We start from the raw sequence: 27,139 nt of genomic DNA, 5'->3' as shown, positions 1-27,139 counted from the left end.
CTCCGGCATCTCTTTCATCTAGCGTACTAGCAGTTCGATTCAGACTTCTAAATAATTAAAGCTTGCGAGGCCATTCAGCGAGCGCTATGCGTGATGCACCACGAGTTTCGAAGTGCGGTCTAGGCCATGCGCTGTGAGTACAGAATTGCGCGGTAAGTATAACGGGATCTGCACCACTCTCATTGCTCTTTTCGTGGAAGAAAAGTTGCCTTCGGCTCGAAAAATCGTGTATTGACTACGTAATAATGATGGGCTGAACGATCGATTCGCGATCCGATAATTCGTACGCATTTGATCGCTGCGAGAATGAGCCTGATAACAAGCCCGTTGCATCGAAGCTCGAGACAGTTGGTGTCGATACGACCGAAGGCCGAGATGAAACTTGGGCGGGGATCGCGCCACACAAGCACGTGCCAGGCGGCCAGATCGCCAGACTGGGTCGGAAAACGTATTTTCCATCTAACTTCTTTGCGGTCACAAACGCTTCTCATCTCTGTCAGCTAATTCATTAACATATACTTGAGCAAAACGACAAACATAGCATAAAGTTAGACATCATGCCACGTATGGCGAACTCTATACATCCCGACTTCCGGGATGATGTCACCGCAGCGTAAGCTGAAGCGGCAGACAGGGAAACAGAACGGCTGGTCTTGATGAATGCGGCCGCGGGTAGAGCTGGAGATACGGAGCGCGTTGTAGAGCTTGCTCATGAGACGTTGCAACTCAGACTAGGCGTCTACGAGGCCGAGTCTGGGCCAGTTGCCGGTGCTTGGTAAGAAGAGCAAAGATGCAACCCCGGTCTGATATGTCTACTTACTTCGCATACCAAAACTACAGGTACTTGATCGGATCGGAATATCGCAAGGCATCTAGATTACAAGAGGCAAAAGAAGCTATTGAGAAAAGCCTGGAAATATACTCTGCAGAATTCGCTGGACGCGAGGGTAAAGGCAGTGCTATACTAGCCAAGGAGCAATTGTGTTTAATCCTTGAAGATATGGACCAGCTTTCTGATGCTAAAGAAGCTCGTTTGCAAGGCGCGAGTACAGGAACGATGGTTTGCTCAAGTACAAAGGTATGTTCGACAGAATGGAACCTAGATTGGCCTTCGTAACGTGCTCGGCGCAGTGTCCTTTTGGACTTATCGATTTTCGCATTCGGAACGATGGCCTTCCTCGCCTGTTCAAGTTCAATGAGCTGAAAGCATGCAGTAGATGCAGGTCAGCGTTCTAATGTTCCCAGGAATGTCAAAAACGGGAGTGGAAGAGACACAAGGTTCATTGCAAGAAATATGTGGCTGATAAGCCCGGGGAATGATTGATTGCATCATCACTCGCGTGCGTTCTGTATCAATACTATACAGCCTTACCGATATGGAACATTTCTGCTACCGTGTCTTTTAACATCCGCCTACGCAAAGACAATACGAATCGAACTACTCTTTAAGTTGTTAACAGGAGTGGAGGCGGCAAGAGGCTGGAGCCTACCCCTATAAGCTTTACTACGGCAAAGTCCTGTCATGGCTTATGGAATCTGTCGACAGATTGAATAGATCGAGACAACCTTGCCGTCGCTACCTTGGTGGTGTGCGACTTGCAGAGGGCGCACGCTTGTATAAATATGCCTTGGAACCAAGCACCCCGCCGCCCGACCCAGCTTGCCTTCCGGTTCGATGCGACGCGCTTCGACGCCACACCGGTTACAAATACCCCACCTGCTGCGGATAATATACGGCATCCAATCTATGCCGTCCACGTAGCTGTTTCTCAGCCTTGTCGTATCTATCTAGAATCTTATCGCAATAGATGTTATAGTCGTCACTTCTCTGATATCGCGGCCACTTCACTCCAGTTTCCTCCCAGACGATGGGCTCCCGTCGCCTTTGCACTGGCGTGCGTATGCGCATTGTCTCTTAGCCTACCATAGTATCATCGATTGTTTCTAGTCCTCTTCCCGCCGAGCAACCGCTCGGTTCACTCTCACAATGAGCGAGCCTTCTCGGGAAGAGAATTCGCAAGCCCTCGTGCCTCGCAATCCACACCTTCCGGCCAACTCAAACATCGATTTCGAAAATGGAGAAATCCGACTGCTAGAACTGCTGCCTTGGCAATACGATGATCCGCTTTCAATGCGCCTGCTGCCAAAGAAGTTAACCAGAGACCTCGAATATGAAGCCCTTTCCTATGCATGGGGAACGACCGATAGCCCGAACGAAGCTTCTCTCAACGGAACCCTAATTACTATGAGAGAGAGCCTTGATCTTGGCCTCAGACGTCTCCGTGATGCTGGAGAGCCCCGCATATTATGGGTCGACGCTTTGTGCATCAACCAGAATGATGTTCAGGAGCGATCGCAACAAGTTCAACATATGGCGTCGATATACAAGTTAGCGACGAATGTACTGGTATGGCTTGGAGAATGGCAATCGTCCGACACATGCAGAGATCAAGAACACTGTGAAAAAGCGTTTTCTAGAATTCTCACTGAAGCAAGTTGGATAGAATTGATGATCGATCCTTTTGAGAACAGTCAACGCTACTCGATGATGTCCAGCTTTTTACAACAATACGAGCTGTTCTATGATATGGACCATTTCGAAGGTCACCTTTCGGACGTTGCTTCTCGGTCATGGTTTTCCGGGTTATGGATCATTCAAGAGTTCGTCCTGGCCGAAAGAGATCCAGTCATGTGCATAGGACGTCACGTTGCGTGGTGGGCGAACTTTTTGTTCGCTTTCAAAGCATGTTCTTAACACTTCGAGGAGACTTATGAAGATGAAATACCAACGTATAGCTATACAAAAATGGTAGATTTGGATAAGATGCGAGATGAGCGTCGCTTGACTCGCTCTCGTGCGAGAACCCGCAGCCTATGGCGATGGCTGGCCTACTCGCATGGCTTTCATGCTACAGACAACCGGGACAAGGTCTATGGCCTACTTGGACTTTGTGAATTCCGAGTAGCGGATCCAATCGTACCCGACTACTCGAAGAGTTTCCAAAAAGTCCTTGCCGACGCCACTGTGGTTGCGATAATAGAAGGATCCCCGGGGTTCTACCTCAACTTCCCTTTCACGTCCCGTACAATCTTTGACGAAAGCCACGGCAAGCCTTCATGGTTGTTCAAGGATCTTTCTTCGTTCTGTTCTACCCTTCGTGGCCTTGGGGTTCGTGAACCATTCGAGCTACCTTTGAACGAGCGGAAGGGGTGAAACGACTTGCTGCGCGTGTCAGGAGATGGCCGGATTCTGTTTGCAAAAGGTCGACGCATTGGTACGATCTCCGCCGCTTTTTCGTACGCGAAAACCCAAGGGAAGGTTGAGAACGATGAGAACGCAAGTCGAGCCATTGAGCTGTGCGACTTTTTTCACAACACTCTAAAACCATTGAACATAACTCCGCAACGTCTATATGGGGTACTGAATTTCGATCCCGAATTTCGCGTGCGTTTGGATGATGTAACTACTTTTTTGTCTGGAGCCAGGAACGTTGGTTTTCCACGGATGGAAGTCATAGAGAGGATCATCACAAAACGTTTCATTGATTGCCCTCGGGCTCTGATAGTCACGGAGGAAGGTGAGGTTGCAGTAACGTGGCGTCAAGATCTGGTCGGGATACAAGCCGGGGATGTTGTCGTCAATCGGTTCGGCTACAACATGCCTTTTATCCTGAGGCCTCTTGGAAGGGGTCGTGTGCATGTCATGCTTAACGTGGCTCAGTTCCGACGAATCTACAGGCGGTTTGGTCAAGACTGGATTCAGTTCGATGGTATAGCAGAGGAAGAGTACGCACTTGTTTGACACATCTCAATGGCTTGCATGAAGAAAAGTGCAATCCGCAGTACCAACTCAGCAAGATTACAGATGAGAATGCACATAGCTTCATGACAAGCATTCCAATCACATCACCTTGACCCCACGTCGGCAATAATGGCAAAACATGCAGTCTCGACAGCAGTCTCAACACTATACCTCACCACACACCCATCTCACCTAAAACCTACTCACATCCCGCCCGAATACCCAATTCACCGCCCAATACACCGGCACAAGCACCTTATTCCTCCAACTAACCGTCCGCGTCAAATACGCTCCTCGCCAAATAATCCACGCCACATATCCCTGCAACCTCCCACCCCACTTGCCGCCGCCCTGGAACAACGCATTCCAATTACCGATATACGCCAGCGTACCGAGATCCTTGTATGTGAATCCTTTAGATTCTGAAGGTGAAGAAGGAGATAGGTCGCCCTTGTTCAGCCGTTTGGCGAGCCAGAAAGCTTTTTGAGATGCGACTTGTGCGGTGGCGGGGTAGGTCGTGTCTTGGATGATACCGCAGTCGCCAAGGGCGAAGACGGAGGGGTGGATTGCTTCGGGCTGGGAGCTGCTTTGTTCATTTTGTTGAGATGGGGATGAAGGGATCAGCTTGACGCGGAGGTGGTCGTCAGTGATGATGGAGCCCGACTTTGGGTCCTTTTTGACGATCCATTTTACGTCTTTGTCAGGAACAGAAGAGGAAGATGGTAGGTGTAGGTCGGTTGGAGCTTCGCGAACGGAAGATAGTGCGTGGTCGACGAAAGGGTTTTGCATAAGTCCTGTGCCTGTCGGTCGAAGTCAGTATTTGTATGTTTACGTAACGAATGTGGGAAGACATACTCCAAACACACATGCCCACACCAATCTCTCCCTCCTCCTTGACCTTGAGCGTATAAAGATGATAATCATCAAGATCGTCCGACATACTCCTCTCAACTGGCGCTCCTGGCCTCAACTCCTCCACATGGTGACTCGTCTTGATATCAATACCTCTGCGCTTAAACTTCTGCATCGCATACCCCGCGAGTCTCTTATCAAACATCGGTAATACCTTCTCCGCAACATCGTAAACAGTAATCTTGTGATACTGCACAAGCTCCGGGTACAATTTCTTCATATCCTCGTTAATCAAGTCATGCAGCTCCGCACTGAACTCGATTCCCGTAGGCCCACCCCCGACAACAGCAAAGTTGAGCAACTGCTTCTTCATCTCAACAGAAGTCGTAGGCAGCGCCGCGGCTTCAAAGCACGCCAAGATGCGATTCCGGATCCTGCGCGCGTCGCCTACGTCCTTGAGGAAGAAAGCGTGTTCCTTGACACCGGGGGTACCAAACGTCTGACTATAACATCCCACCGTCACAACCAACTTGTCATATTGCAGATCAAACAACCTTCCCACTTTCGCATCCTTTTTCTTCTCCATCTCCCTCTCTTCTTTGGTCTCGCCTGCATGCCGATCCGTAGTCAATGCCACACCCTGCTTCGGGTCATCAACCGCCTCTTCAATCGTGATCGTCCGGTTCTTGAAATCCACGTCGTCGGCCCATCCCTGGAAGAACTCCACGCTCGTGCGGCGGCTGCGCACGGGTTCGAGGGCAGTTCGGAATTCCAGAGTACCAACGGCGGTCGAGGCGAGCAGGGGCGTGAATGCGAAGTAGGACCTGGGGGATACGACGACGGTTTGGAATTTTGAGCTGTCGAGAGTGCGGGCGACTGTGAAGCCTGCCCATCCGGATCCGAGGATGACTACGCGCTCGCGGTCTGGAAGGAAGGGATGTTAGGGCTATGAAGGTATTATCTTGGAGGAGAGTAACAATTGAAAAACGTACTGCCTCTTCCTTCATCTAATTTCTCCATCGTAATTCCTCTCCTCTGCTCCAAGCTCTTTCCATACTTTCCGCTTGTCAAAGCACGCGTTCGAGATAAAGATCCCACGCGCGAGCTGGCCGCAAGCTCCCTGATACCACCTGGCAACACCGACATGCGAGCCGGCGAAAGCATGTTCATACTTCGCAACTCAGCCGATTCCTTTTATCGCAGCAGCTCAAGAGATTATTGAAGCAAAGACAACCCGCACTTTTTTACTTTTATCAACAACCCGGGTGCTTGCGGGACGACGCACGGAAAGTCGGCGTCGACGCCATGACGTATGGCTTGTGCAAGCCTGACGCGCGGAGCGTTCCGAGCGAGTTCCACAAGCGATTGTCGCTGCGATTGGAAAGTCGTTGCGCAAAAAGGTGGATTGTGATTTTTGGTTGTGTAGATTAAGACATGTCTGCGGACTACCGGTACTGTTGGTATACCCAAGTAGTTATATGGCAGGGTTGAGCATGCGGTTCGGTTCGGACGACGCGGGAGAAAAAGGGCCGTAGCATGCGTCGGTGTCGCGATGCGCTGCGAACGATAGTGCGTGTGAGATTTGAGAGATGGGATGGAGGAAGTGGGAGGACAAAGAGTGTGCCCAGGTGGGACAGAGACTTTTTGTTGGTTGAGAAGCGCTCAGGTGATGCAATGATCGTATGATCAGCCATTCTCTAGCAACCACCTTTCTATCATCGACTCGAGGTTATCATCGCATTGGGCGCTGCCGGCATATTTCTCTTGATGTCCAGACGAAGTGTTGTAATGGCAGCAACTCAGCGTTGGCAAGAGAATCGTGTAGAGAAGACGCTGCGTTGAAATCGTGCTTTTGCAGATATGTAGCAATATACAAAGTGGTAGTACCCACTCTCGAACACCGTCTTTCATACAACATATACTGCATCCGCGAACAAGACGAAAGATCTAGTATCTCGCCAATGCTTTACCAGCAATATCAGTGCCGTGGGTATCCCATATCCCTCACAAAACGCCTATTTCCCATAAACACCCAAACGCCTCAACGCCCCCATCCCAAAGAACGCACCTCACTTCTTCCCACCACCCAAATACCCCACCACATCCCCCGCCCTCTCCAACCGCGCCCTCGTCTCCGGCAAGCCCTTGTTCAACCTCTGCAGCGCCAGCACCGCCTTCTCCCAATTCCTCTCCACCTCGTCCTGTCTCTGCAGCGCCTCGACACCCGCCACCCCATCACTCTCCGCGTCAACATCTCCACCCTGACCTGCACTCTGCAGCACCGCACTCTCTGCTTCAAACCTCTTGATCCATTCCTCGGCTGCAACTTTCGGCGTCGTACGCCGCTGCTGACTTATCTTCGCAATCAGCGCGTCGCGCTTCGCTACCGTAGCGGAAAGCTGTGTGCGGAGTTTATCGTCAAAAGCTTCGTATTCGATGGTTTCGACGTCTTCTCCTCTTCCGTCGATATCCATCCCATCCCCGTTCCCTACCACGTCTTCAGAAGCGCTCTGTACGACGTCGAGCCCGTTGATGCTGATATTGTGTCGCATGCCGTGTAGGACTTGTGCAATAAAAGTGTCGACTAGGTCTTCGACGCTGCGGCGTAGTTCGTCCGGTGTGTTTGCGGTTTGATCGGTGGGCGGGACGGGAGGCAGATGGAGATCGAGTTTTTGGCGTGCGGCGGTGCGGATTTGGTTGGTGAGGTAGGCGAGGTCGGCTGGGGACTGGAGTTCGATTTTGCGGTGTTCCATTGTTGGGAGAGGGGGTTTGTGGTGTTTGCGGCGTGAGGTGTCTTTTTCCTTTTGTTGGAGGGAGGTGAGTTCGTTGTATTCGACAGATGGTTTTTGCAGTTGCTCAGAGGCGAGCTCTTCGGCGTGGTGGTGTATGTTGGGTGGTGTAATGACGGCCGTCGTGGGTTGTGTCGAGTTTGTTTTGGCTGTTTGTTTGTGAACGCGGAACGTGGACCGCGCGCGACGCTTGATCCTTATCGGCCTGCCTTATCGGGGCCGAGGCTGTGGGGTCGCTGCACCACCTCGAAGCATGCGCTCAATGGCAGAACAGTCTGCACCGTTCAATAGACGGCCGAATATGTGTTCATAGCTTTGCAGCTTGTGTGATTCTTGATTGGAGATACAGAGACAGAAACAGTGCAAAAGCCTCTTCAACAGCACGTAAAACCTCCCAACTCCCTATTCCACGCAATCCAATGTCCCGTATGAAGCCATCCAACCAAACGCCCATGTTCGTGTACCAAACGCCTGTCCCAGCCCATATAAACATAAATCCAGGGTCGCATCATCCGTTCGGATGCCAAAGCAAATGCATATCCACAGCCAACTGGTCCCTCCCCATGCATCCGTATCCGCAAGCGTCTACACCCGGGTATCGGAAGGAAACATATTCCTAACCTCCTCATCCGTAAGAATGATATCCTGCACAGGATCTTGTCTGCGTTCGAGATCGTCAAAGTGGTACTCAATGTACGAAGGGAGGAACATTTCTGTCAAACACGGTCAGCATACAGCGTTATTAGTCCGACATGCAAATCCCCAACCCCAACACCCTCACAAGACGAGAGAGAACAAGGAAAGCATAGGAAATAGAAACACATACCCTGATTCCAATCAAACCCCTGACTCGCTTTGACACAGCTAATCAACCTCAACCCCCCTCCTCCACCCCCTTCCTCCTCCCCTCCCCCAACATTAACAACAATATGCTCCTGTCGCGAAAACGTCTCGCTCATCAATGACTCCCTGCGCCGCATACCCTGTGCTGACGAAGCAGGCGTCGACGACCCATAGCTCCGCGGACTTCCACTGCCTCCGCCGTACGAGAAGCGGTTCGGGGAGGGTGTAAAGGTGTAGGCGTAGTTGTGCGGCGTGGAGGGACTTGCGAATGATGACGACGACGACGACGAGGAAGAGGAAGAAGACGAGGAAGAGGAAGAAGACGTGTTTCGGGAGTCGTGTGCGGGCGCTTTGCCTTTGCGTTTTGGGATGGCGATGGAGGAGGACATTGTGATGTTGACGGCGTTGGAGTGTCGATAGGGCAGATAGGTAGGTAGATAGTTGATGCGTTACCCAGATAAGCAAAAGCTCCCTCCAGGTTAACAAAAAAAAAGGGCAGCGAAACAAAACTACCACCAACCGTCTGTTAAATCAAGAAATACCGTACACCAGCAGGGACGAAGTGAGGAAGTGGACAAGTCAGAAACAGTCATCACCGGACACCCGACGCCGTTGTCATAGATCCCCGTAGCCTCGTCTGACTTCCCCCCACCCACATCCCCCGTCCCTCGAAAGCGATCGACACGACACGACACGCGGAAGCACACTGCGTCACAATGATTGGTCCATTAGCTCACTTCCTGATGCCGCTGCGCGCCGCCTCACTTGCTCGTGCCAGTGCCAGTGCTGTACTGTACACATGGCGTGCGCACGTGTACAGTACCAAGCAGGCACACCACCCACCTACCCGTCCTTTGCTACTATATCTTGCATGACGGGGCTATGCGGTGGGTGGGTGTATGATATCCGTATCCTGCATCCGTAGCGCCATGTATACGCTCACCCGCCGTATCCTTATCTACATCGCAAACCGTATTCATCCCCGAGCTTACTACCCTACCTACCCAGGGTCTTAACAACAGTACCTAAGAAGGATCATGTCAGACCCGGTGGCATCCGATGATGGACATGGTTTATTAATTGCAGGTACGCGTTCACGACTCGACGGGTGTGGGGAGCGATCAACGCAAACCAGGTCATTTGTGAGGGGAGGGGAAGGGGGGGTTAACGGAACGAGACTAGTAGGTGACGTAGCAGTAGCGTTGCGTGTCAAGGCAGCGGGCAGCGTTATCGCCGGGGCTGGGGCCGGTGCCTGAATCGATGCATGTGCATGGACTGTACACATGGTAGGAACAACGCACGCCGTGTTGTGTATGTATGTATTGTGCGGTGCGTTGTTTCCATCAAGATAGGGTACGTAGCATCGACATGTATTCTTGACATGCTTGGATTGGACAAAAAGTAAAAAGAGACCATGCTCAGATGCCATTGTCAGTGATGTCGATGCATCCATACTTCACCGTAACTTTGGACATTCAACCACAGCCGCAAACGATCAGCATTGCTAATGTTTCTACAAAAATACCACTACTCTCGTCACTCGCATCTACGTACGCATCATTCCTATATATCATACAAAAGTGTCAAAGGAACAAAAAGCTAGCATCTGGATATCGTCCCCTCTGCTCGCACCAAAAAGAAAACAATAAATCCAAACCCAAACTCATAAAGAGTCTTTCCCGTTGTGCCAAAGACATAGAATAGGTAGCGAGCCTCGGTTCCTGCCGAAGACCTCGTATTAGTGAGAGACATGGAAAGATTTGACGAAAAGAACAAAGCAAGTGGGGCAAATGTGGAAAAGAAAAAGAAGCAATCGCATAGTGAGATTCCCATAATAGCAAACAAGCAAACAAACAAATATCCAGTCGCTGCTGCTGTTGCTGCTCGGCTTCCAATGCCGACAGCAAGAAAGAAAAAAGGACGTCGACAGGTAAAAGCGCAAGAAAAGCAAAACACCCCACCACGCACAGGGGTAGCAGACGAGCAAGGAGAAAGCAGGAAATTGCCAGACTTCACCGCCCCATAATCCCATGATCCAGAAACCCCATAACCCCCATTCCAAAACTCCCACGCTATCGTAAACCAAATAGCCTGCAGCAGCACAAGACCAAAACTCAAAATCCAAAACCCAGCACCAGCACCTATCCGCCACACACCAAGGCAGGGCAAGGTAGGGGTATCCATCCTGAAAAGGAGATTGTTGTGTAGAAGAAGAGAGTAACAAAGAGCGCTCTGCCAATGTAACGCCCTGTTACTCCGACGCCGGGATGCATGCCTTTGCTGGATGGATGGATGGGATGAGTGGATGGAATGCGGATTTCGTAGAAACGAGCCATGTCCGTCCCGGTGGTGGTGTTGGTGTTGTGATAGTAGTAGTAAAGGAAACTCCGGGGACGAAGATGAACGAGAGTCGGATCTGTGTATGCATGTGTTGTAGGCGTACGTGTACGTCTGTCTGGCCGTTGTTCGAAAAAATCCCTCCAATCGCAGCAAGAAAAGCCGTCGTGGTAGTGGTGATAGTAGTAGTAATGATAATGAATAAACAATCGGGGGTATCGTATCTTCTTGCTCTTCTCCTTCTCCTTCCTCTTTCATAACTCTTCCATCGAAATCTTGTTGCGCGCGTAGCCGCAAGTGCAACAAACCAATCAGCAAGCCGTCTCTTTCTCCTCATTCCTCACCACCCCTTCTTCCTCGCAAACCTCTTGTTCAGCAACACCAACACCTTGGAAACATTAAACTGCACATACTCCAAATCCAAATCTTCCTGGTTGTCCTTTTGCATCTCAAGCAAATCATCCAGCTTGAGATCGAGTTCAAGCAACCCCCTATTCCTGCCCTTGTAATGCAACGAAATGACAAACGTGCCGGGCAACGGACTCGTAAAATTAAAATAGATATTGGCGCGTCGGTTCTCCGGCACATTGCTCTTCTGGATGACTCCCTCGCGTTCGAGCTGTTGGTGCGTAAATTTATACGGGCCGAGGACCTGGTGCTTTTGCTGTTTCCGCGTCTTGCCTTCGGATTGGCTGCGGACGTTGTGGAGGTAGGATTTGTATGTGTCGAGCTGGCTGACGAGGAAGCCGTTGTGATCGCGGATGGTGCGGAACACTTCTTCGAGCTTGCGTGTCTCTTCAATGACTTTTTCCTTCATGGAGCCCAGGTGCACCAGCTCTTGTTCGACTTCGTCGCGCAGCAGCGAGAAGCCGTCTTCCTTGTCAATGACACCTAGATCTTGGAGTTGAGAGAGCAGCTCCATGCTGCGGATGCCCTTCTTGACCATGATGGAGTCGTTCTTTGTGGTGGCGGCTGCTTCGGCGATGCGGTCGAGTCGGAGCGGCCGTCGTGTGATGGAGGTGTTGGAGGGGAGCGAGCGGAGGATCATGACAAACGTCGACTTTGCTTCCATGAAGAAGATTTCTTCTTGGGTGATATCGAGGGCTGCTGTGAGGTCGTCGAGTGGTGTTTCCCACTTGCTGAATAGTGGGAGGTTAATGGCGCGATTCTCTTTCCGTGGAAGCTGGGCTGGTGCGCTGCCGAGTTCCTGTAGAATGACACCCAGATGCGAGCTGTCTTCTTTGGCCTGGACCTGTTAGTACGGAAATGCAAGAGTCGCTATCCACTCACAAGCTCAGCAGCATGTCGCTCCAACAGCGAGTGCGTCGCATACACTTCGTTTAGCGTAATGGAAAGCTCCAGGTCCTTCTTGGACAAAGCAACGTAGTTGTCCATCTCGAGGGTGTCGTAAAAGTCCTGTACTTCGCAGAGGTCCAGCAGGAACTTGTTGATGCGCTCCTTGTTTTGGTGGATAAAAGGCTGCAGCTTGACCATGTACGGCTCCTTTGCATACGACGGCTTGTTTGCGAGATTCTGCAGCATCTTGGCAATGTACGTCAGCGTCCGCTTGGGATTTTCCGCGGGCAGCACATCGATGAGCATATATGACCTGGGTGTGACAATGGCGGGGTTGATGAAGCGCAGAAAGAAGAAGCCGCCGATGAGGGTGCATATGGTCTGGTCCTGGGCATCAGGATACTTTCGTCTCGACAGACTCCGAATCTGCTTGCATATCCACCGGATGCCGTAGGGTGTCTCCTCGAGGCCTTTGATGATGGTTGTGAGAAAGTTGTTGGCAATCTCCATGAGCATGTTGACGCGCGGTGTGATGATGTTCTGGACAGTCTCGTTCTCGGCCGCCTGCTCTGCGGTGACGCCTTTGGGCAGATTTGGGGGCAGTTTTCCCTGGATCTCAAGCTCAGTCACCATCTTCTCGTACACCTTGAGCGGGTTGATCTCGAGGTCGAGATCCTTGAGCTCGATGAGCGAGTTGATGCTGTCCTGCAGGACGACCTTGAGGTAGCTCTGACCGGGTCCTCGCCGGGTATATGTGGTCATCATGCGCGAGACTGGTGTGTTTGCGCGCAGGAGCGAGCTGTAGTCTGGGGTGTTGTCGAACTGGTATGTGAGAACCGACTGTAGTGGGTCAGCATGGTTCGTGGCCCCCGAATCGACAACGTACCTGGAACATGGTCAAGAGCAAGTGCTCTTCGCGACTCTCGTACTGGTTTCCGTAGATTGTGAACATGACGGTTTGCAGCAGCGCGTCAATCTCGGCCATGGAGACGAGCCGACACAGATGGGCAATGTGGCGTGGTTCGGACTGGAGGAGGAACAGCAGGTTGCCGTACTTCTGCGTCTTCTCGTCGTTGGGAAAGAAGCCTTCCTGGAGTTCGAGGCCGTCTGCGAGGTGGTCGGCGACTTCGTTTTGCTGCCATGGTCAGTAGAGCGCGGCACATGAATGGCTGGCCAACGCACCTCCTCGAGCGCCATGCGGTTCTGGATCAGCAGGGCTATCCGCGAGTCGAGGTAGCGCACATCCTTTTCCAGGACAAAGTTCTTCTTGGACTGCGACGAGATCTTGGCCTTGAGTTCGCGGAGTATCTTCTGGGCTGCCAACGGTTAGCCTTGTGGGCGCATGGCAGCACGCACACGGTGGGGCGCATACCTCTGGCCAGGTCGTCTTCAATCTCGAGCTCCTTGTCCTTTGCGGACATGGACAGATAGAGGGCGGTGACGGAGTAGCGCTTCGACTGGCGCACCGAGCGCGAGCCGTCGTGCGACGACATTGTGTTCTGGCGCGAGACGGGGACAAACGACGACGACGACGATGTCGAGGCGCGCGAGGGGGCGTGCAGCATCGAGACTGCCATGTTTGGGGGAGGGGGAGGAGGAGGAGCAGGAGCGGGAAGCGGTGACCTGATGGGTATGGGTGGGCGCGGTCGCGGCAGGAGACGGGGCGCGCGTGCGTCAATCAGCGCCGTCTACAGGGGAATTGCAGCGGGAGGGCCCGTCGAGCGAGAAGCGAAGGGCGTGGATTGTGTGGTGGACGGGCAGATTAGGCGGTGCCTCCGTCGTTTGCGTGTCGGAGAGGGCGAGGGCAGCTGCGACGACGTGAATGGCCGGGAGGGGGCCGCGGGGGAGAGTGAGGGAGCTCAGACGGTGAGTGGGCAATGGGCCAGCTGCGACATGCCAACTGCCAACTACTGCTCTGGTGCTGGCTGTTCGCTCGCGTTGCTTGGAGGCGATGTAGTGACTTGGTGACTTTGTGGATTGCTGACCTGGTGAATTGCTGACCATGTGACGGTGACGGCCGTGGGACGAAGGGGCAGTGTGTGGAGTGGGCCTGGCTACAGATTCACGCGTGTTTCAGTGCGTCGTAGAAGAGTGGACCGGGCGCGGAGACTGTGAGGGCTGCACGGGCAAACGGCCAAACCCACAGCAAAACAACGCGCCGACTATCTTGATGCAGATGCAGATGGGCAGACGGGCAGACAATGGAGCGACAGGCGACGGCATACACTACTGTCCCCTGCCACTTGCAACGTATTGTCCATTGCACAGCAGCCCCCATCGAGTTAGCCATACGAGCACCAGGGTCTCCTCTCCTCTCCTCTCCCCCCTCCCCTCCCCCCGTCTGAAACTGTGGTCAGCTGCCCGTTTGTTCGCTCGCCTTCCCCTGAATAAAAAACCCCGATCCTCCTCTGCTGGTGCTGGATGCAGGACGTGGCCCGCGCCCAAGCGACGCCGCTGGTTCCTGGCTAAGGCCGACTAGCCCACGTCAAGCCCGACGCCAGCTGCACCACACCCATTTGACTTTCCAGCCGCATCTGGCTGCACCTCTCCGTCTATCCATGTCACCGTACTGTAGTCTTTGCTGTCTTTGTCGACATTACCGTGCATTGTATTAATCTAGCTGTGCATCCAGCTGCCGAGAACAAGGAACCCAGGACGCGCCGGTGCCCTGTCTGCATCTGGCGTGTACCACGGTCCACGAATGGCAGCGGCACCAAAACATGTGGAGGTGGGCCATGCACACCTCGTTCGTCTCCGTCTCCGTTATCAACTCACCTCGTCGACTGACTCGCTTCTCCGTGCCCGTTGTCGACGATCATTGACACTGCCATTTTCCCATCCTACATCATCATCGTCATCTTGACTGTCTTCGGTCCGATGATCCTGCACCACCCGTTTCTCTCCGTGCCCGCTCCATCAAGTAGAATCAGCGACGCGCGACTATCGCAATGTTGTTGCCAAAATGCGCCCACACAATTGATAGCCCTCTCTCTTCTCCCGCCCGCGTCGCTAGCGATCGGCAATTTTCCATTCGACTATCAAATACCGCGCGCAGCGTGATTGCCATTGCACTACCGTACTTGCGCCACAGGATCGCCTCTGCACACGGGACAACTACCCAATTAAATAAAATACAACCCAAAAAAGAGTTTGATTTCGGTAATGCGCAGCATATACAAATACGAATTGTGTGTGAACGGATGTGACCAGCATCGAATGGATTCAGTCACATGCAGGGCCCCTTCCCACCGAACTGAGTCGTTCACTCGGAATCCCCATCCATCACGCCATAGCCCTCTACCGTACCTAGTCTGGTGCGCGCACACACCCCCGCTCCGCTTTCTATTCCCAAACCAGGAACTGGAGATTTGAACAAACAAAACAAATGAATCCTTCGAAGCGGATTCTGCTTGCGATTCATGTTGGTCTGCTTTGGATAGAGTATCTCTGGTAGCCGCCCACGGTGCTTAACCCCTGCTTGCGCGCGCGCGCGCACCGTGCACCCACGTTGGTTTGGCAGCTGCTGCCCCGGCAGGACCGAAAACAGCGACATCCCGTGAGTTTTTGTGTATTGTACGTATACCATCACGACAACAACAGCAACAAAAGCCGAACGTTCCAAACAAGGAAACAAGATTCCCAATGGAGAGGATAACCAATACATCTAGTCGGCTGCACACCACCCTTCCTGTCATTTACGTTTCCCAATTCCCGAAAAATAAGAAAAGAATAACAGATGATCCCCAGCATTACACATGCGCCGCGCCGTGTCGGACAAATACATGTAGTAAAAAGCGCGAACGCCTGCGAACCCTCGTATAGTACATACATAATAACGCACATATACATATCCACATGCATACTGTACAACCATCTCGGCTCACGGCAAGCAAACCAAACAGGAAATAAACAAGGCCAAAGACCAACCGCTCCTCTCCACAATCCATCGCTCGCTCGCGATCTCTTCGGCCAAATTCTGCTGTCTAAACATGCGGGAGAACAAGACCTTACCTCGCGAATCTCAGACACCCTAACGCGCCTTGCACACTTTGGGGAACGGCCGACGACGCGCAGAATGATCGCCGTCCGTCCAGTTTTCGGGTTGGGGGGGTCGCGCACGGAGCTTCTTCAGATTCAGGTGGCCTGCATGCATGCCTGTCTGCTGTAGCGCGCCTGCCTTTGTTCAACTCGCGAGTCATGAACCCCTCATCTTCCTCTTCTCAGTCCTCGTTCCCATGCGAACTATATCGAAAACCCGTCGCCAAGCCGTTTATTTAGCGCACGAGCGCTGCGAGGAGCACGTTTACCCCAAAATAGCTGGTTTTTGTAAGTTTGGCGTTAGCTTAAGCATCTTGTGTTTATTCGGGAGTGGGCGGGGTGAGTGGGTTGGTGCACCGCCTCAGGAAACGGTTCGGGCGAAGAGGGAGAAAGTAAGAAATGGTCGCTCTCCGGCCGGCATAATGAATCTAAGCATGTGGGCTTGAAATGAAGGAAGGGAGAGGAAAGACGGTTTGTCTAGCACCCGGAAATTTCTCCGTGCCGGGCGAGAGGAAAAGACGCGGTTCACGTGGGAACTGCCACCAAATCTCCGCTTACATGTAAGGTGAGGTGAGGTGAGGTGTGAGGCATGTACCCGTGTCTGCTTCGTTTATTCGTGGCCCCCACGCGCTCCTTCCCTTCCCTCCCTTGTCTGTCTTGGGATCTTGGGTTCCAAGACAAGAACACGACACGACGTCACGACAATGCCCATTGGGCCGAAATCTTGTCGCAACAAGAGAAAAAAACGAAAAGAAAACGGAAACTTACACAGCAGCAACCACACCCCAATCCCTCAACGACAACATCCCCACCACCACCGGCGTCTCCCTAACCATCTTCCCCAGCACGCAAATCGCTCCCAGGATAACAACGACGCGTCCGAGTAGCGTCGGCACAATCGCAAACGCCACGAGGGGTAGCACGGCGAGTAGTGGCAAGGTAATCGCTGGTGGCGCCGTGGATCGAGGGGACGCGTCTGGTTGTCCGGTTGCCGCCGTTGCTGTACTAGGAGCTGGAGGAGGCGTCGGTACTGCAGTAGTAGTAGCAGGCTTGCGTGCACTACTACTACCACTACTATTACCACTACCGATCGTGACCAAGTCGTCGTCTCGTTCTAGGAATGCTGATTCCGTCTCGTCGATTGGCTCGTGTGCGTCCATCCACTCGCGGTAGTCGTGGATAGCCTGTTGAGAAGGCCGCTCAAGGCTTATCGATACCTGGTTAAACGACGCCAACGCCTTGTCTACACGTAGTCAGAACCCGAGTCAGCAAAGGGAACAATCAGCTGGTCGTAGCAGCAGCAGGGGACCATCCACTACGCCACACCTCGATCTAGTTCACACGCCACGACAAACTTACTATACTGCTCTAGCTTCTGGTAAATCCGCCCCAGCAGCTCCGTCCGCTTGAAATGCAAGTCCCCGCCATACCGCGCGTCTCCGCGCCTCGACGCCGGAAACACATACCCGTCTGCGTCGCGCGGTGTGCTCTGTGCGATACATTCATCTAGATTGCGCAACTCTTGTTCCAGCTCGCTCGTCTCGTCTTGTAAATGCAACAACACGCGGTGATTCAGGTGCTCGAATTTCCTGTACATGGGCACGAGGCCACGCTTCTTTTTCCCACTGCCACCGCCGCCGCTCCGACGTGATGCAGTTGATCTGCTGAGCTCGGTGGCGAGCAGTTCGTAGCCGATTACCGTTGATTTGGTTTGGCTATTGGATGGCGATGCGTGGTGTTGGTATAGCGGCGGGTGGGTAGCGTGTGGGGAAAAGGGAGGGGGCATGTGCTGCTGCTGGATCATACTCATGTTGTCAGGGGGTCGTATTGTCGACAGGGGATGCGCGTGTGCCGTTTCTGGGGATTGGTGAGGCGCGTAGCCAATGGCTAGTGGGGCTGGGAAGGAGGCCATGGGTGGCCAGCCGGGTGCTGAGCTGGTGGCTGCGTTCATTGCTGCGGGAGATGCGCTGGAGTAGCCTTGTGGATTGTACATTGGCATTGGTGGATAGTTGTACGTGGGTTGGTCTGCGCCGTATTGGTAGTTTTGATATGGCTCTGGGGCTTGGAGGATGTGGTTTGCTAGTTCGCGCTCCTGTTGTTTGAGACGGCTGGCGTGTGGATCGCTTTGGTGAGAACCTGTCGACGGAGCCCGGGGAGGCATGGTCACCGTGGCATGGTTGCCAGGTATCTGGTTCTTGTGATTCACTTCCTCCTCGCTTTCTGAGCCACTGCCACTCTCGTCACTGCCTTCTTCCTGGGTGCCTTCAGCTTCGTCCCCAGGGCCATGCACGAAGCTGCTAGCGTACAACGGCTTCTTGAACTTGCGGAATTCCTGGTTGGGGAGGTGTGATGATGTTTGGAAAGATCTCCGTGTTGAGGCTGGTGAGGTCATGGGGGAGTCGATGGTGTGTTGCGAGTCTGCTGCTACAGACGACCGACCGTCGTCGTGTTGGGTGTCACTTGATGACGAAGAAGACGACGAGGCAATGATGGAAGGAGGCATGGCTTGAAGGTCGGTGGGCGTAGGCGAAAAGTTCTCGGTCGTTTCGTCGCTAGATTGAAGATATTGGAAGACTGCAGGCTGGGTGGCGTTGATACTGTGTGGAGCCGGACTCTCTACGGTGGTTGATGCAGACGGACTATGGCTTTCATCAGGCTCTAGATACTGGACGACGTTGCTATAACCGCTATACGGCCTCTGCAATGCTGTCGAGTTGCTGCCGCTCGAGACATCTGATTGTTGCGTCACACTCGAGACCAGGGAGGGGTCTGACACGTTGGCCATGTCCCCAGCATGCCGCTGCAAAGAACTACGTTTGTCACGTGCGTGCGAGCGTTTCACTGAGTTGTCGCCTGTGTGCCGGCGACGGAGGACCCGAGCATCGGCTGGGGAGCTGACAACAGACCTTCCCCGCCGTCTTGTTCGTGTGCTGACCTTGCTCTTACTCTCTCTTATCTGGCCGAGCCTTGGCATGTAGCCAATGGTGCTCCCCTCCTCATCCAACTCTTCCTGGTTGCCTTGTGACGTCGATGCCGTATCAACGTGGTGCGAGTCGCGTCTCAAGAGCTTCTTCAGCGTTGTGCGAGGCGGTCTGTTCCGCTGTTCGCTCTCGTCATGGTCGTCTCCGCGTGGCGGTGAGGCCGAAGGTGGGGTGCCTTTCGAGCCCGAGCTGGTGCGAGATGGACGACGTCTGGTGTAGGGTGCACTAGCAGCAGAGCTCTTGCCTATGTCATTGAGGCTTTCGTAGTGGTATGTAGGGTCGCCTGGTGTAGGACTGCGCTGTCGGGAGGGTGAGTCAGAGCCCTCTAAGGGTGCTGTGTGGTCCGACTATGTATGGAAGGTTCCGCGTCAGTTCCAAAAGCAATCTGGCAGTTCGGGACAAGGACAGAGAGGCAAAGAGCGTGTTTATGTTGGCTACCCACCATGCTATGTAGAGGTCACAGGGCACAGCTGCTGTCAGCAGAGCGGAGATTGCGTCAATGAAACTGATATTGGCGGCAAAGGCCTGGTGCGGGGATGGCGATGGTGTGAGGAGAGTGAATATAGACTGTGACGCGATGTGCGATTCCTTGCATGCTGAAGCGATTACAAGCACACGCAGTGCGACGAGAGAAGCTGAAAAGGGCAACGCAAGCAAACGGTGCATGTCGTGGTACGCCTCAAGGCCTGGGGAACGTCACAGCTGGCGTGCGCCATCATCATGGCACTGCGGTACACGGAAGACGAGGAGAATGCATGGTGAACTCGAAGAAGCAACGACGAGGAAATTCAGCCAGGCCAGCCACGCCGTGCATATGCAGTCAACGTTGGCTGTCGACCGGGAGTGGACCGGAAGTGCCGCGCTGCTACCCAATGACGTTGCGACAAGCCCGTCAAGCGACGATACCCCACAATGTGGGTCCTATCACCGCTCGCCCTCCTCCCTCGACGCCTCCGCCATCCGCTGAATCCGTCGATCCGCGTCGCGATAGTGCATTCGAGGCTGAGTTCTGTCCAGTGGTGAACCATTTTTGTTATTGCTTCGTGGGAGGACCGTGATCCCGCATCCTCCGCCGTGCAGTCGCTGCTCAGTTGCTGCCACGTCAACAAGCTACTGCAACACCGACCAGGATCGTCGAGGTGAGCCCTTCCGGCTCACTCCACTCAGAGTCCACTCCACGCGTTTCGCAACTTAACCGTTCCCCGCGCTGGGGATCCAGACAAATGTCAGGCTCTACATCTCAAACCTGAACATCTCCACGCCGGGTTTCGAATACCTGAGGCGAGCAGATTCTCAGACAAGTCAGCTGTGCATGACGTCTTCGGCGTTTCGGTAGCATGCAAATCTTACAACGCGTATCAGACTTTCCCATTCGGCATCACTGCAATTTGAGAGCTCTGTCTAGCACTTCTGACGAATGTTATGAACAAGGTTGCGGCAGGTCATGGCAATATCAGCCTTGCTTCGCCACAAACAGGCACTGTCTTCAGCCTCGTATGCAAAGTAGGAAATGAAAAGCATTTCTGCTTGTCTGCCTTGATCCCTCGCATTGGAACATGCAGGTAGTTATGAGGCGTAGTGTTGCCTAGTTGTCGTTTGCACAAGTTGCAGTGTTGTGGCTTTACAGATATGAGCCACTCTTCTCCGTTGTCGTCTTCAGTCGACATTATTCACTTCAATCCATATCATGTTACCGTTGTTTGCAAAACCTCCGGCACCGCCGCCTAGAGCTCTCGCCAGGGCCAGCACAAAAGACGTTGCGACGGAAGCGACTGGAATCCAGATTGCTTCCAACCATGGCCTAAAGATTCCCGAGAACAGACAGCCGGGGCGCATGCACGACATATCGCCAAAGCCGTCAGAGCGGCCTGAAGATGACATTTTCACCTACTTCCAAAAGGAAGCTGACAAAAAAGATGGTGCAAGCTGTGTGTTCTTGCTTTGGGGGTCGGAAGACTCTGAAAGATGTCCTACTTGTGTTGTGGACGTTCCAATTGCCGATCCCAAGAATGAAGATGAGATCTTCGCTTCATTGGCAAAACAGTACGCTAAACAAATTGGCTTCTTGCGAAGGTGGTTCTGTTTTCGAAAATTCAGTAGACTCAAACCTGTCACTGTATGTTCCAGCCATACCGTAGCATGCGTATCTATACTGACGTCAAGTACAGTTTCGGATAATCAGCCGTTCTTCCACGAGATTCCTAGCTTTCGCTAAACCTTTGGACCTGGCTAGCCCTGGAAAAATATATTCTGAGCAGCGAGAAAAAGCCATGACGACCATTGATATCACGACCAACCTCGACTATAGTGATGATCCATGGGATTGCTATCGCGACAGCTCAGGGGGATAGCAACATCGAAACAGTGGTTGTCCAGTCTACGATTCAACAAACAGTGAAACAGCCTGCCCATTTTTCATATGGGAAACTTGCAACGATCAGCCCCAGTGGATTGAAACTGCGCCTTTCCTTTCCTCTTACTTTCTCAACCCAGCTGGTGCCCGTTCTCAAGATATACTCAACGGCTTTGAGGGACACTGCTTCATCCATCAATACAGGTAGGTCCCGGTTGAACACAATGTAAAACCCTGCTAACATCAACACCATCAAGCAAGATATTTCTGCCATCTTAGTCACCCCGACCGCTACAGCCTCGACCACAGAGTAGATACGTTGAACTGCATGGACTATATGTCGAAACTATGTGGGATTTTGTCAGATGCTTCTTCGTATTCATCGGTATTCTCCTTTGTGTGGTAGCTGGGGGCAAGCTTTTCTGGGGCACCTGGGAGGTAGTGTTTGGCGCTGGGAGCTTCTTCGTTGCTTTGCCAATGTTAGCGTTGACATTACTGAGTTACCACCAGGTGTGACGACTCACGGCCAGCATTCTGTTGCTTGCGAATTCTCTCATTTGAAAGACCCTGTTCGTTCAGATCGTTGAGACTCACGGCAAGTCCGGATACAAAAGTGTCTATTGCATTACTAAGACCAAAAGGATTATGGAAGAAATTGTTCACAGCAAGGTACCCTATGTGGCACTCACTCGAGCAATGCAAATCTGCCTCTTTCTTCGTCTCCTCCTGGTGCTCGCATTGCAAAGGAATCCTGTAAGACCGACTTGGATGGATAATTCGAATGCGCTTCGTTTGCTTTCTTTGGCCCTTCCCATATGTTATACCCAAATTCTATCAGGAAAGGGACCCTGCCGATTGACACAAGTTAGTATATGAGTCACACGAGTTCCGAAAATCTGATACTGACCATGTGGAAAGCGCCAGCACCTGTCCAAATGTCCATCGGTTGTCCGCGTTGTTCTCTCCGGCGCGAGATCGTATGTCGAGGGTCAACTTCACGAACCAAGCGATGAGATACCACATGGCGCACAAACCCACACTGATTATTGCCCATCTTATCATGCCTGGGAGTCGTTCCAATAGTCCAGGTCGATTCCGGGCCAGAGAAAAAAGGAAATCGACGAGATATGTTGTAACACCGAGACACAAGAATCCAGCGACAGTCCAGAAGAAGATTGCCATACTATTGAATGAAGTGACCTTCAGACATGGACTTTCTTCATATGATGGATCAAAATCTTTCCAACCCCATCCATAGGCTCCGCCGTTATAAGCGATCGAACTGCGTGCGGCTAGAACGATGACCATGACGTCTATGATCAGTAGCACCAATACTCGCCCCTTGTATCTTTGAAGCATCTCCCATGCTGCAAGATGTAGCACTAATACTGCGAGGACTGAGTATAAAGGTATGACCAGCAAAAGTATCCATGTTGTTGAACTTTCGAACGCCTCCTCTTGGGTAACCGAACACACGGATGCGACCAACAAGGCAAGCGAGAATATTGCTGATGTCGAAAGAAATTCGCGAGTTGTGTCGAGTACTGCGCATAGGATGCGTGAGAGCGGTGGCCACATCCCTGGTCGATTCGATCGTTGGTTGAGGTCGGTCGTGAGTATTCCGGCAATGTAGACCGTGATCAGAACAGCCTGTATTATGTACGTAGCCAGCATCTAAGTCGATTAGCACATGGTGGTCTTGAAGTGAGTATCACGAGGATGATACTTACACCGACTCCAGCAATGTCAGGACTACCCTCCCAGCCGAGAGCTTCGCACATCTTTTCGGAGCAATTATTCCAGCCCATATTCAAGACATCATATTGAAGACTTCCACGGTTGACAGCCCAGTTCCAAAAGTCTTCGTCCATCGTTGGAGCTTCCAGGGAACCGTTTTGGACAGCCTCGAAACCCTGCATAATGGAATGATAGACGCCCTCCTCGTTATCATATCCGATATTATATCTAGCCTCCCCTGTGTTTTTGTATTGGAAGTAATTCCAAATGTTTATAACGCTACTGCAATTGTAATCCTCGTAGTCCAACTGGTTGAGCTCGGTGAAATCATATCGTGTCGAGTTGTTCATAGAGGGTGGTCATCGGCCTGTAAGCCGGCTGTTCGAGTTGCGCAAAGGAGAAAATGACTATCGGTGGGTGACAGCTTTCAGCAAGATTACTGCAAATGAATGTAGGTGTTATAAGATGTATGCGCTTCTTTCGTACGTCTCCGCTGAACTATTGTACCCCACCAACAAGGCTCAGCTGGTAAGCCACATCCTATTGCTAGCACGCATGCGTCGACATGCATCAGCTGAGCGACGACCCAGACTTTTCCTTGCACGCCAGATCATTGCTCCAATCATTTATCCTAGCGATCGAGATGTTCATGCGCCCTCATTGTGTGTTCAATCTCCCTATGCTCTGAGTGGAGATCTGCTCATATGGACCAGGAGGTAACCACTTACTTCCAAGTGCAGATGGACAGAAGGTAAAAATAGCAATCTGCCTTACCATGTGTAGGTAGAGGACTCTGAATGATCCAAAAATGAATGCGCAGCAGACTAGATATTGCTTGTGAAGTAGGCTGTGGGTGGTGGCGCCTCGTGCAACACTTCCGATTTGCTTGCGCGTTGCATGCTATTGGAGGCTGGAGATGGTCTGATCAAGATAAGACTTACGAGGCTGTATTACGACCCCAACTAAACCGCTAGGCACTATAGATGCAAAGGTTTCCTATTTTTCTGTAGAACAATTGATATTTGTAGAAACACTACCAAATAGTGCTGACGCCGAGGATGCGTACTGGAATGAGTTAGAGCTGTCGCTTGCCATAACATGATGCTGTTGTTCGACTGTAGATAACAGAAGTCGCGTCATGTAATCTAATGGTTGGTTTTACACATGATCTCTGCGTCTTACGAAAACCTCTCCCTTCGCAATATTGGGATCATGATACCACCTCAAGAAGGAGATAAGATCATCCTGCGCCTCGAAATGAAATCGGTAAAAGGTATACGGCCTGCAGTATTGTGCTCTTTTGACGGTTTCATCGTAAGACAGATTCCACGCAAACACGTCATAGTGGTAGTGTCGCAGTGCGTACTCCTCGTCCAAACGCCCTTGGAATCTCAAGAATTGACCTCCGAAACTATCGAGTCCAACTTGGATGATCTAGGTCTTGATTGCATTTTCGTAGACACTAGTATACTCATCAAAAGGCCTGTGATTAGTCCCATGTTCTCGCTCATCCTCCAGCTGTTCTGCAACCTTTTCCATCCTCGCCAAACCGTTCTTTGTCGCTTCTTCAGCCAAAGATACGTAGTCGTACTGTGGTTCCTCAAGGAAGAGGCAGTCCAAGAGCAGTTGAGCAGTCAGATCAGCAGCGTCACATAGGCCCAGCGAGTTCTGCATGACAACGACTGCGGTCTGAGTTTCTGGTAATAGTATCGCAGCCACCGTGGTACCAGGCATATTCCCGCCGTGCCAGAGTGCTAATTTCTCAGGGTACCCTTGCCCGAAGAGTGGCATTGCCAATACATTTGATGAGTTCCACCCGAAATCAAGCCTTCCGGGAAGCTACGTCCGCATCCATCCAAGAGCAACCATTTGTTCGTACAACGTGTCGGCATTCTTCGCGATGTGTGGACGGAATAGTTGGTTGACTTGTTTGATTGGATTGGTAGTGCCAGGGCCGCTGTCTGTGGAATCAGGGCCAGACGCCATGACGACGCCATGACATCTGCTTGGGACATCCGCATCTCTTGCATTGTGTGGTCTTTCACGGGGAATCAAGGCGCTGAGCTTTTCGAGCATAGCTCCATACAGGTGCAGTATGTCAGCCATGGTCGTGCGCACAGAGACAGCAGATAACATGATTGTGTCAGACGATGCTTCGGAGAATAGGATCTGGAAAGAAGTTCCATTGCTCAATATTTTGTATGGTACCGCCACGTTGGGATCGTCTGGATTCCTGGTGAAGGTGCGAGCCATATTCAAAGGGCCGAAGATGTTATCCTGAAGGAATTCACCGTAAGGCTGTTTAGCCAATTCTTCGATGACCAACCCTGGAATATTGTATGCGTGGTTGTTGTAGAGAAGTCGACTACGTGGAGCTGCTACTGTCGGTAGGTACTGAAATGTTCTCATGCTTTCGCTTTTCGACAGCATGAGGTTGTTGTTCGACTGCAGGTAGAGAGCGTCTCCCCACGTGATTCCTGTCCTATGGCTCAGGAAATCTGATACCGTCAGTTTCGATTTCTCGGCAGTGTTGTCCTTGAAGAAAGGCAGGATATCTTCCACTGGTGTGCTCCAATCTAGATCGCCACGGTCAACCAGAATGCCAACACCTGCAGCAGTTATAGCTTTGGTCAACGAAGCGACATGGAAAATCGTGTCTCTGTTGACTGGAAGCTTTTTTTCGACGTCGCGTAGGCCGTAGTAGTCTTCATGAACAATCTTGCCATGCTGGTACGCACCAATGGCGAATCCGGGGGAGCCGCTTATCTTAAGTAGGTCTTCGACAATAGGCTGGCACTTGCGAAGCTTGTCGTGGATATTCTCCATGGTGAGTTTCGCACAAGAAAGAGGAGTGGAAGATGAGGGAAGGAGGGGCATATTGGGGAGCACGGTGCCCTGTGTATTGCTTACACAAACCGTGCCGCTAGCCAACAGCATATGCAGGGTAAGTCAAATGAGGTACATGATTCACACGTTGGCGCACACTGCGTGTGCATTGGTAGATTTGTAGAAGCATGTCAGCGCCTAGACTTGATTCGGTCTAGCTCAGTAATTGCGGGTTCTGCAATGGGTATGGAAGTTCGGTGAATTCATCGCCGACTTACAGGTACATCCTAGATGTAGCTAAGTAAGGGTTAGGCAGAATCTGTAAGACATCAACCTAACCTATACCCATCACTGGTTGTACTACACCCATTTGATAGCGTACTACTAGGTTTCATACGACCTAGGTACTATAGAGAACAAACATGCCGCCTTTGGCATTGCTAGGGCCTGGGGTATGTTAGGCCATAGCAAACATGTCTTCATAATCCATCCAACTCAAACCAAATCCTAGCCCTTTGCAATATCGCATGAACACACGTACAAAGTAGACCAAACGACATTAACATTCTCATTCTCTCACACGTAACGTCGTGGCCAAGAAGTCACAACGCAGATGCCCATTATTTCCTATCCTGACTTCTCGCTTTTCATACATTCCAGAACTCACAGCAGCATATCAGGCAATCGGCCGAGGGCGTGAGAATCAGCATCAAGTCCAATTCCTATACACATCGCCCATATTACATATAGCTACCACAAGCACATCCCCACCCCATGACCCACTACCACACCCCTCCACTCACCCAACAACCCTCCCCCGCGCCCCACTCCTGCTCACCACTTCTTCCTTTGATAGCCCATCCCCATTAACCTCTTTCCCCATACCCCCCGTCTTCTCCCCTTCTACTCGCATCTTCCCTCCTTTCTCTACCCCAACACTCCCCCACCCCCAATTCTCTTCCACCCACGTCACAGGCCACAACAGCACCGTGCCCGCCACACAAAACACAGTCGCCCACACCTGCCACAACCATATCAACATCCACGCGCCCGGCGCAATGAATCGAATCCATTGGTCGACTTGATATAGATCGTCTTGTTTGGCGATATAATAGAGAGGTTTTGAAGATGTGGCGGTAGTGGACGGTGGATTTGGCTTTTGCGAGGTCAGGTCCGCGAGGAGGGAGTGGTTTGGTTTAGGTTTCGTTTCCGCGGAGGTGGAGGTAGATGGAGAGGGAGAGGACGCGATATCCGCGTACGACGGCGGCGCACCCGAGCGGCGCAA

General features: G+C 52.1%; 6 protein-coding genes across 6 annotated transcripts; 1 reads left to right on the top strand and 5 right to left on the bottom strand.

Annotated features, from left to right (window-relative positions):
- Positions 1 to 656: 656 nt before the first annotated feature.
- ACET3X_007256 (uncharacterized protein) lies at positions 657 to 1,236 on the top strand (the record flags this gene model as incomplete). Its single annotated transcript, XM_069453730.1, has 3 exons — positions 657 to 775; positions 841 to 1,078; positions 1,132 to 1,236. 3 exons carry the CDS (start codon positions 657 to 659, stop codon positions 1,234 to 1,236), a joined length of 462 nt encoding a protein of 153 aa, XP_069304419.1.
- Positions 1,237 to 3,409: 2,173 nt separating this feature from the next.
- ACET3X_007255 (uncharacterized protein) lies at positions 3,410 to 5,674 on the bottom strand (the record flags this gene model as incomplete). Its single annotated transcript, XM_069453719.1, has 5 exons — positions 3,410 to 3,732; positions 3,795 to 3,881; positions 4,195 to 4,602; positions 4,658 to 5,578; positions 5,647 to 5,674. The coding sequence occupies 5 exons, from the start codon at positions 5,672 to 5,674 to the stop codon at positions 3,410 to 3,412; spliced, it is 1,767 nt and encodes a 588-aa protein (XP_069304418.1).
- A 1,049-nt stretch (positions 5,675 to 6,723) lies between these two features.
- On the bottom strand, positions 6,724 to 8,875 carry ACET3X_007254 (uncharacterized protein; the record flags this gene model as incomplete). Its single annotated transcript, XM_069453708.1, has 1 exon — positions 6,724 to 8,875. The coding sequence occupies exon 1, from the start codon at positions 7,405 to 7,407 to the stop codon at positions 6,724 to 6,726; it is 684 nt and encodes a 227-aa protein (XP_069304417.1). The 5' UTR covers positions 7,408 to 8,875.
- A 2,088-nt stretch (positions 8,876 to 10,963) lies between these two features.
- ACET3X_007253 (uncharacterized protein) lies at positions 10,964 to 13,412 on the bottom strand (the record flags this gene model as incomplete). Its single annotated transcript, XM_069453697.1, has 5 exons — positions 10,964 to 11,869; positions 11,914 to 12,759; positions 12,806 to 13,054; positions 13,102 to 13,235; positions 13,292 to 13,412. The coding sequence occupies 5 exons, from the start codon at positions 13,410 to 13,412 to the stop codon at positions 10,964 to 10,966; spliced, it is 2,256 nt and encodes a 751-aa protein (XP_069304416.1).
- Positions 13,413 to 15,574: 2,162 nt separating this feature from the next.
- ACET3X_007252 (uncharacterized protein) lies at positions 15,575 to 19,705 on the bottom strand. The gene is made up of 4 exons (XM_069453686.1): positions 19,381 to 19,705; positions 17,317 to 19,285; positions 16,726 to 17,200; positions 15,575 to 16,236 (listed from the first exon to the last, which is right to left on the bottom strand). Exons 1-4 carry the CDS (start codon positions 19,381 to 19,383, stop codon positions 16,194 to 16,196), a joined length of 2,490 nt encoding a protein of 829 aa, XP_069304415.1. The 5' UTR covers positions 19,384 to 19,705; the 3' UTR covers positions 15,575 to 16,193.
- A 5,162-nt stretch (positions 19,706 to 24,867) lies between these two features.
- ACET3X_007251 (uncharacterized protein) lies at positions 24,868 to 25,854 on the bottom strand (the record flags this gene model as incomplete). The annotated part of the gene is made up of 1 exon (XM_069453675.1): positions 24,868 to 25,854. One exon carries the CDS (start codon positions 25,852 to 25,854, stop codon positions 24,868 to 24,870), a length of 987 nt encoding a protein of 328 aa, XP_069304414.1.
- Positions 25,855 to 27,139: the final 1,285 nt, after the last annotated feature.

This window comes from Alternaria dauci, chromosome 7, assembly GCF_042100115.1.
Source record: "Alternaria dauci strain A2016 chromosome 7, whole genome shotgun sequence".
NCBI classification, from domain to species: Eukaryota; Fungi; Ascomycota; class Dothideomycetes; order Pleosporales; family Pleosporaceae; genus Alternaria; species Alternaria dauci.
The sequence above is the reverse complement of the archived record's forward strand: the minus strand, read 5'-3'. Positions and strand labels throughout refer to the sequence as shown.

What these genes read in the sequence shown, in the direction of transcription:
- ACET3X_007252 (XM_069453686.1), bottom strand. An exon ending in CCAGAAGCTAGAGCAGTATA is followed by an intron (nt 17,201 to 17,316) that starts GTAAGTTTGTCG and finishes GACTACGTGTAG; the next exon opens with ACAAGGCGTTGGCGTCGTTT. An exon ending in TGGGGTGTGGTTGCTGCTGT is followed by an intron (nt 16,237 to 16,725) that starts GTAAGTTTCCGT and finishes TACAAAAACCAG; the next exon opens with CTATTTTGGGGTAAACGTGC.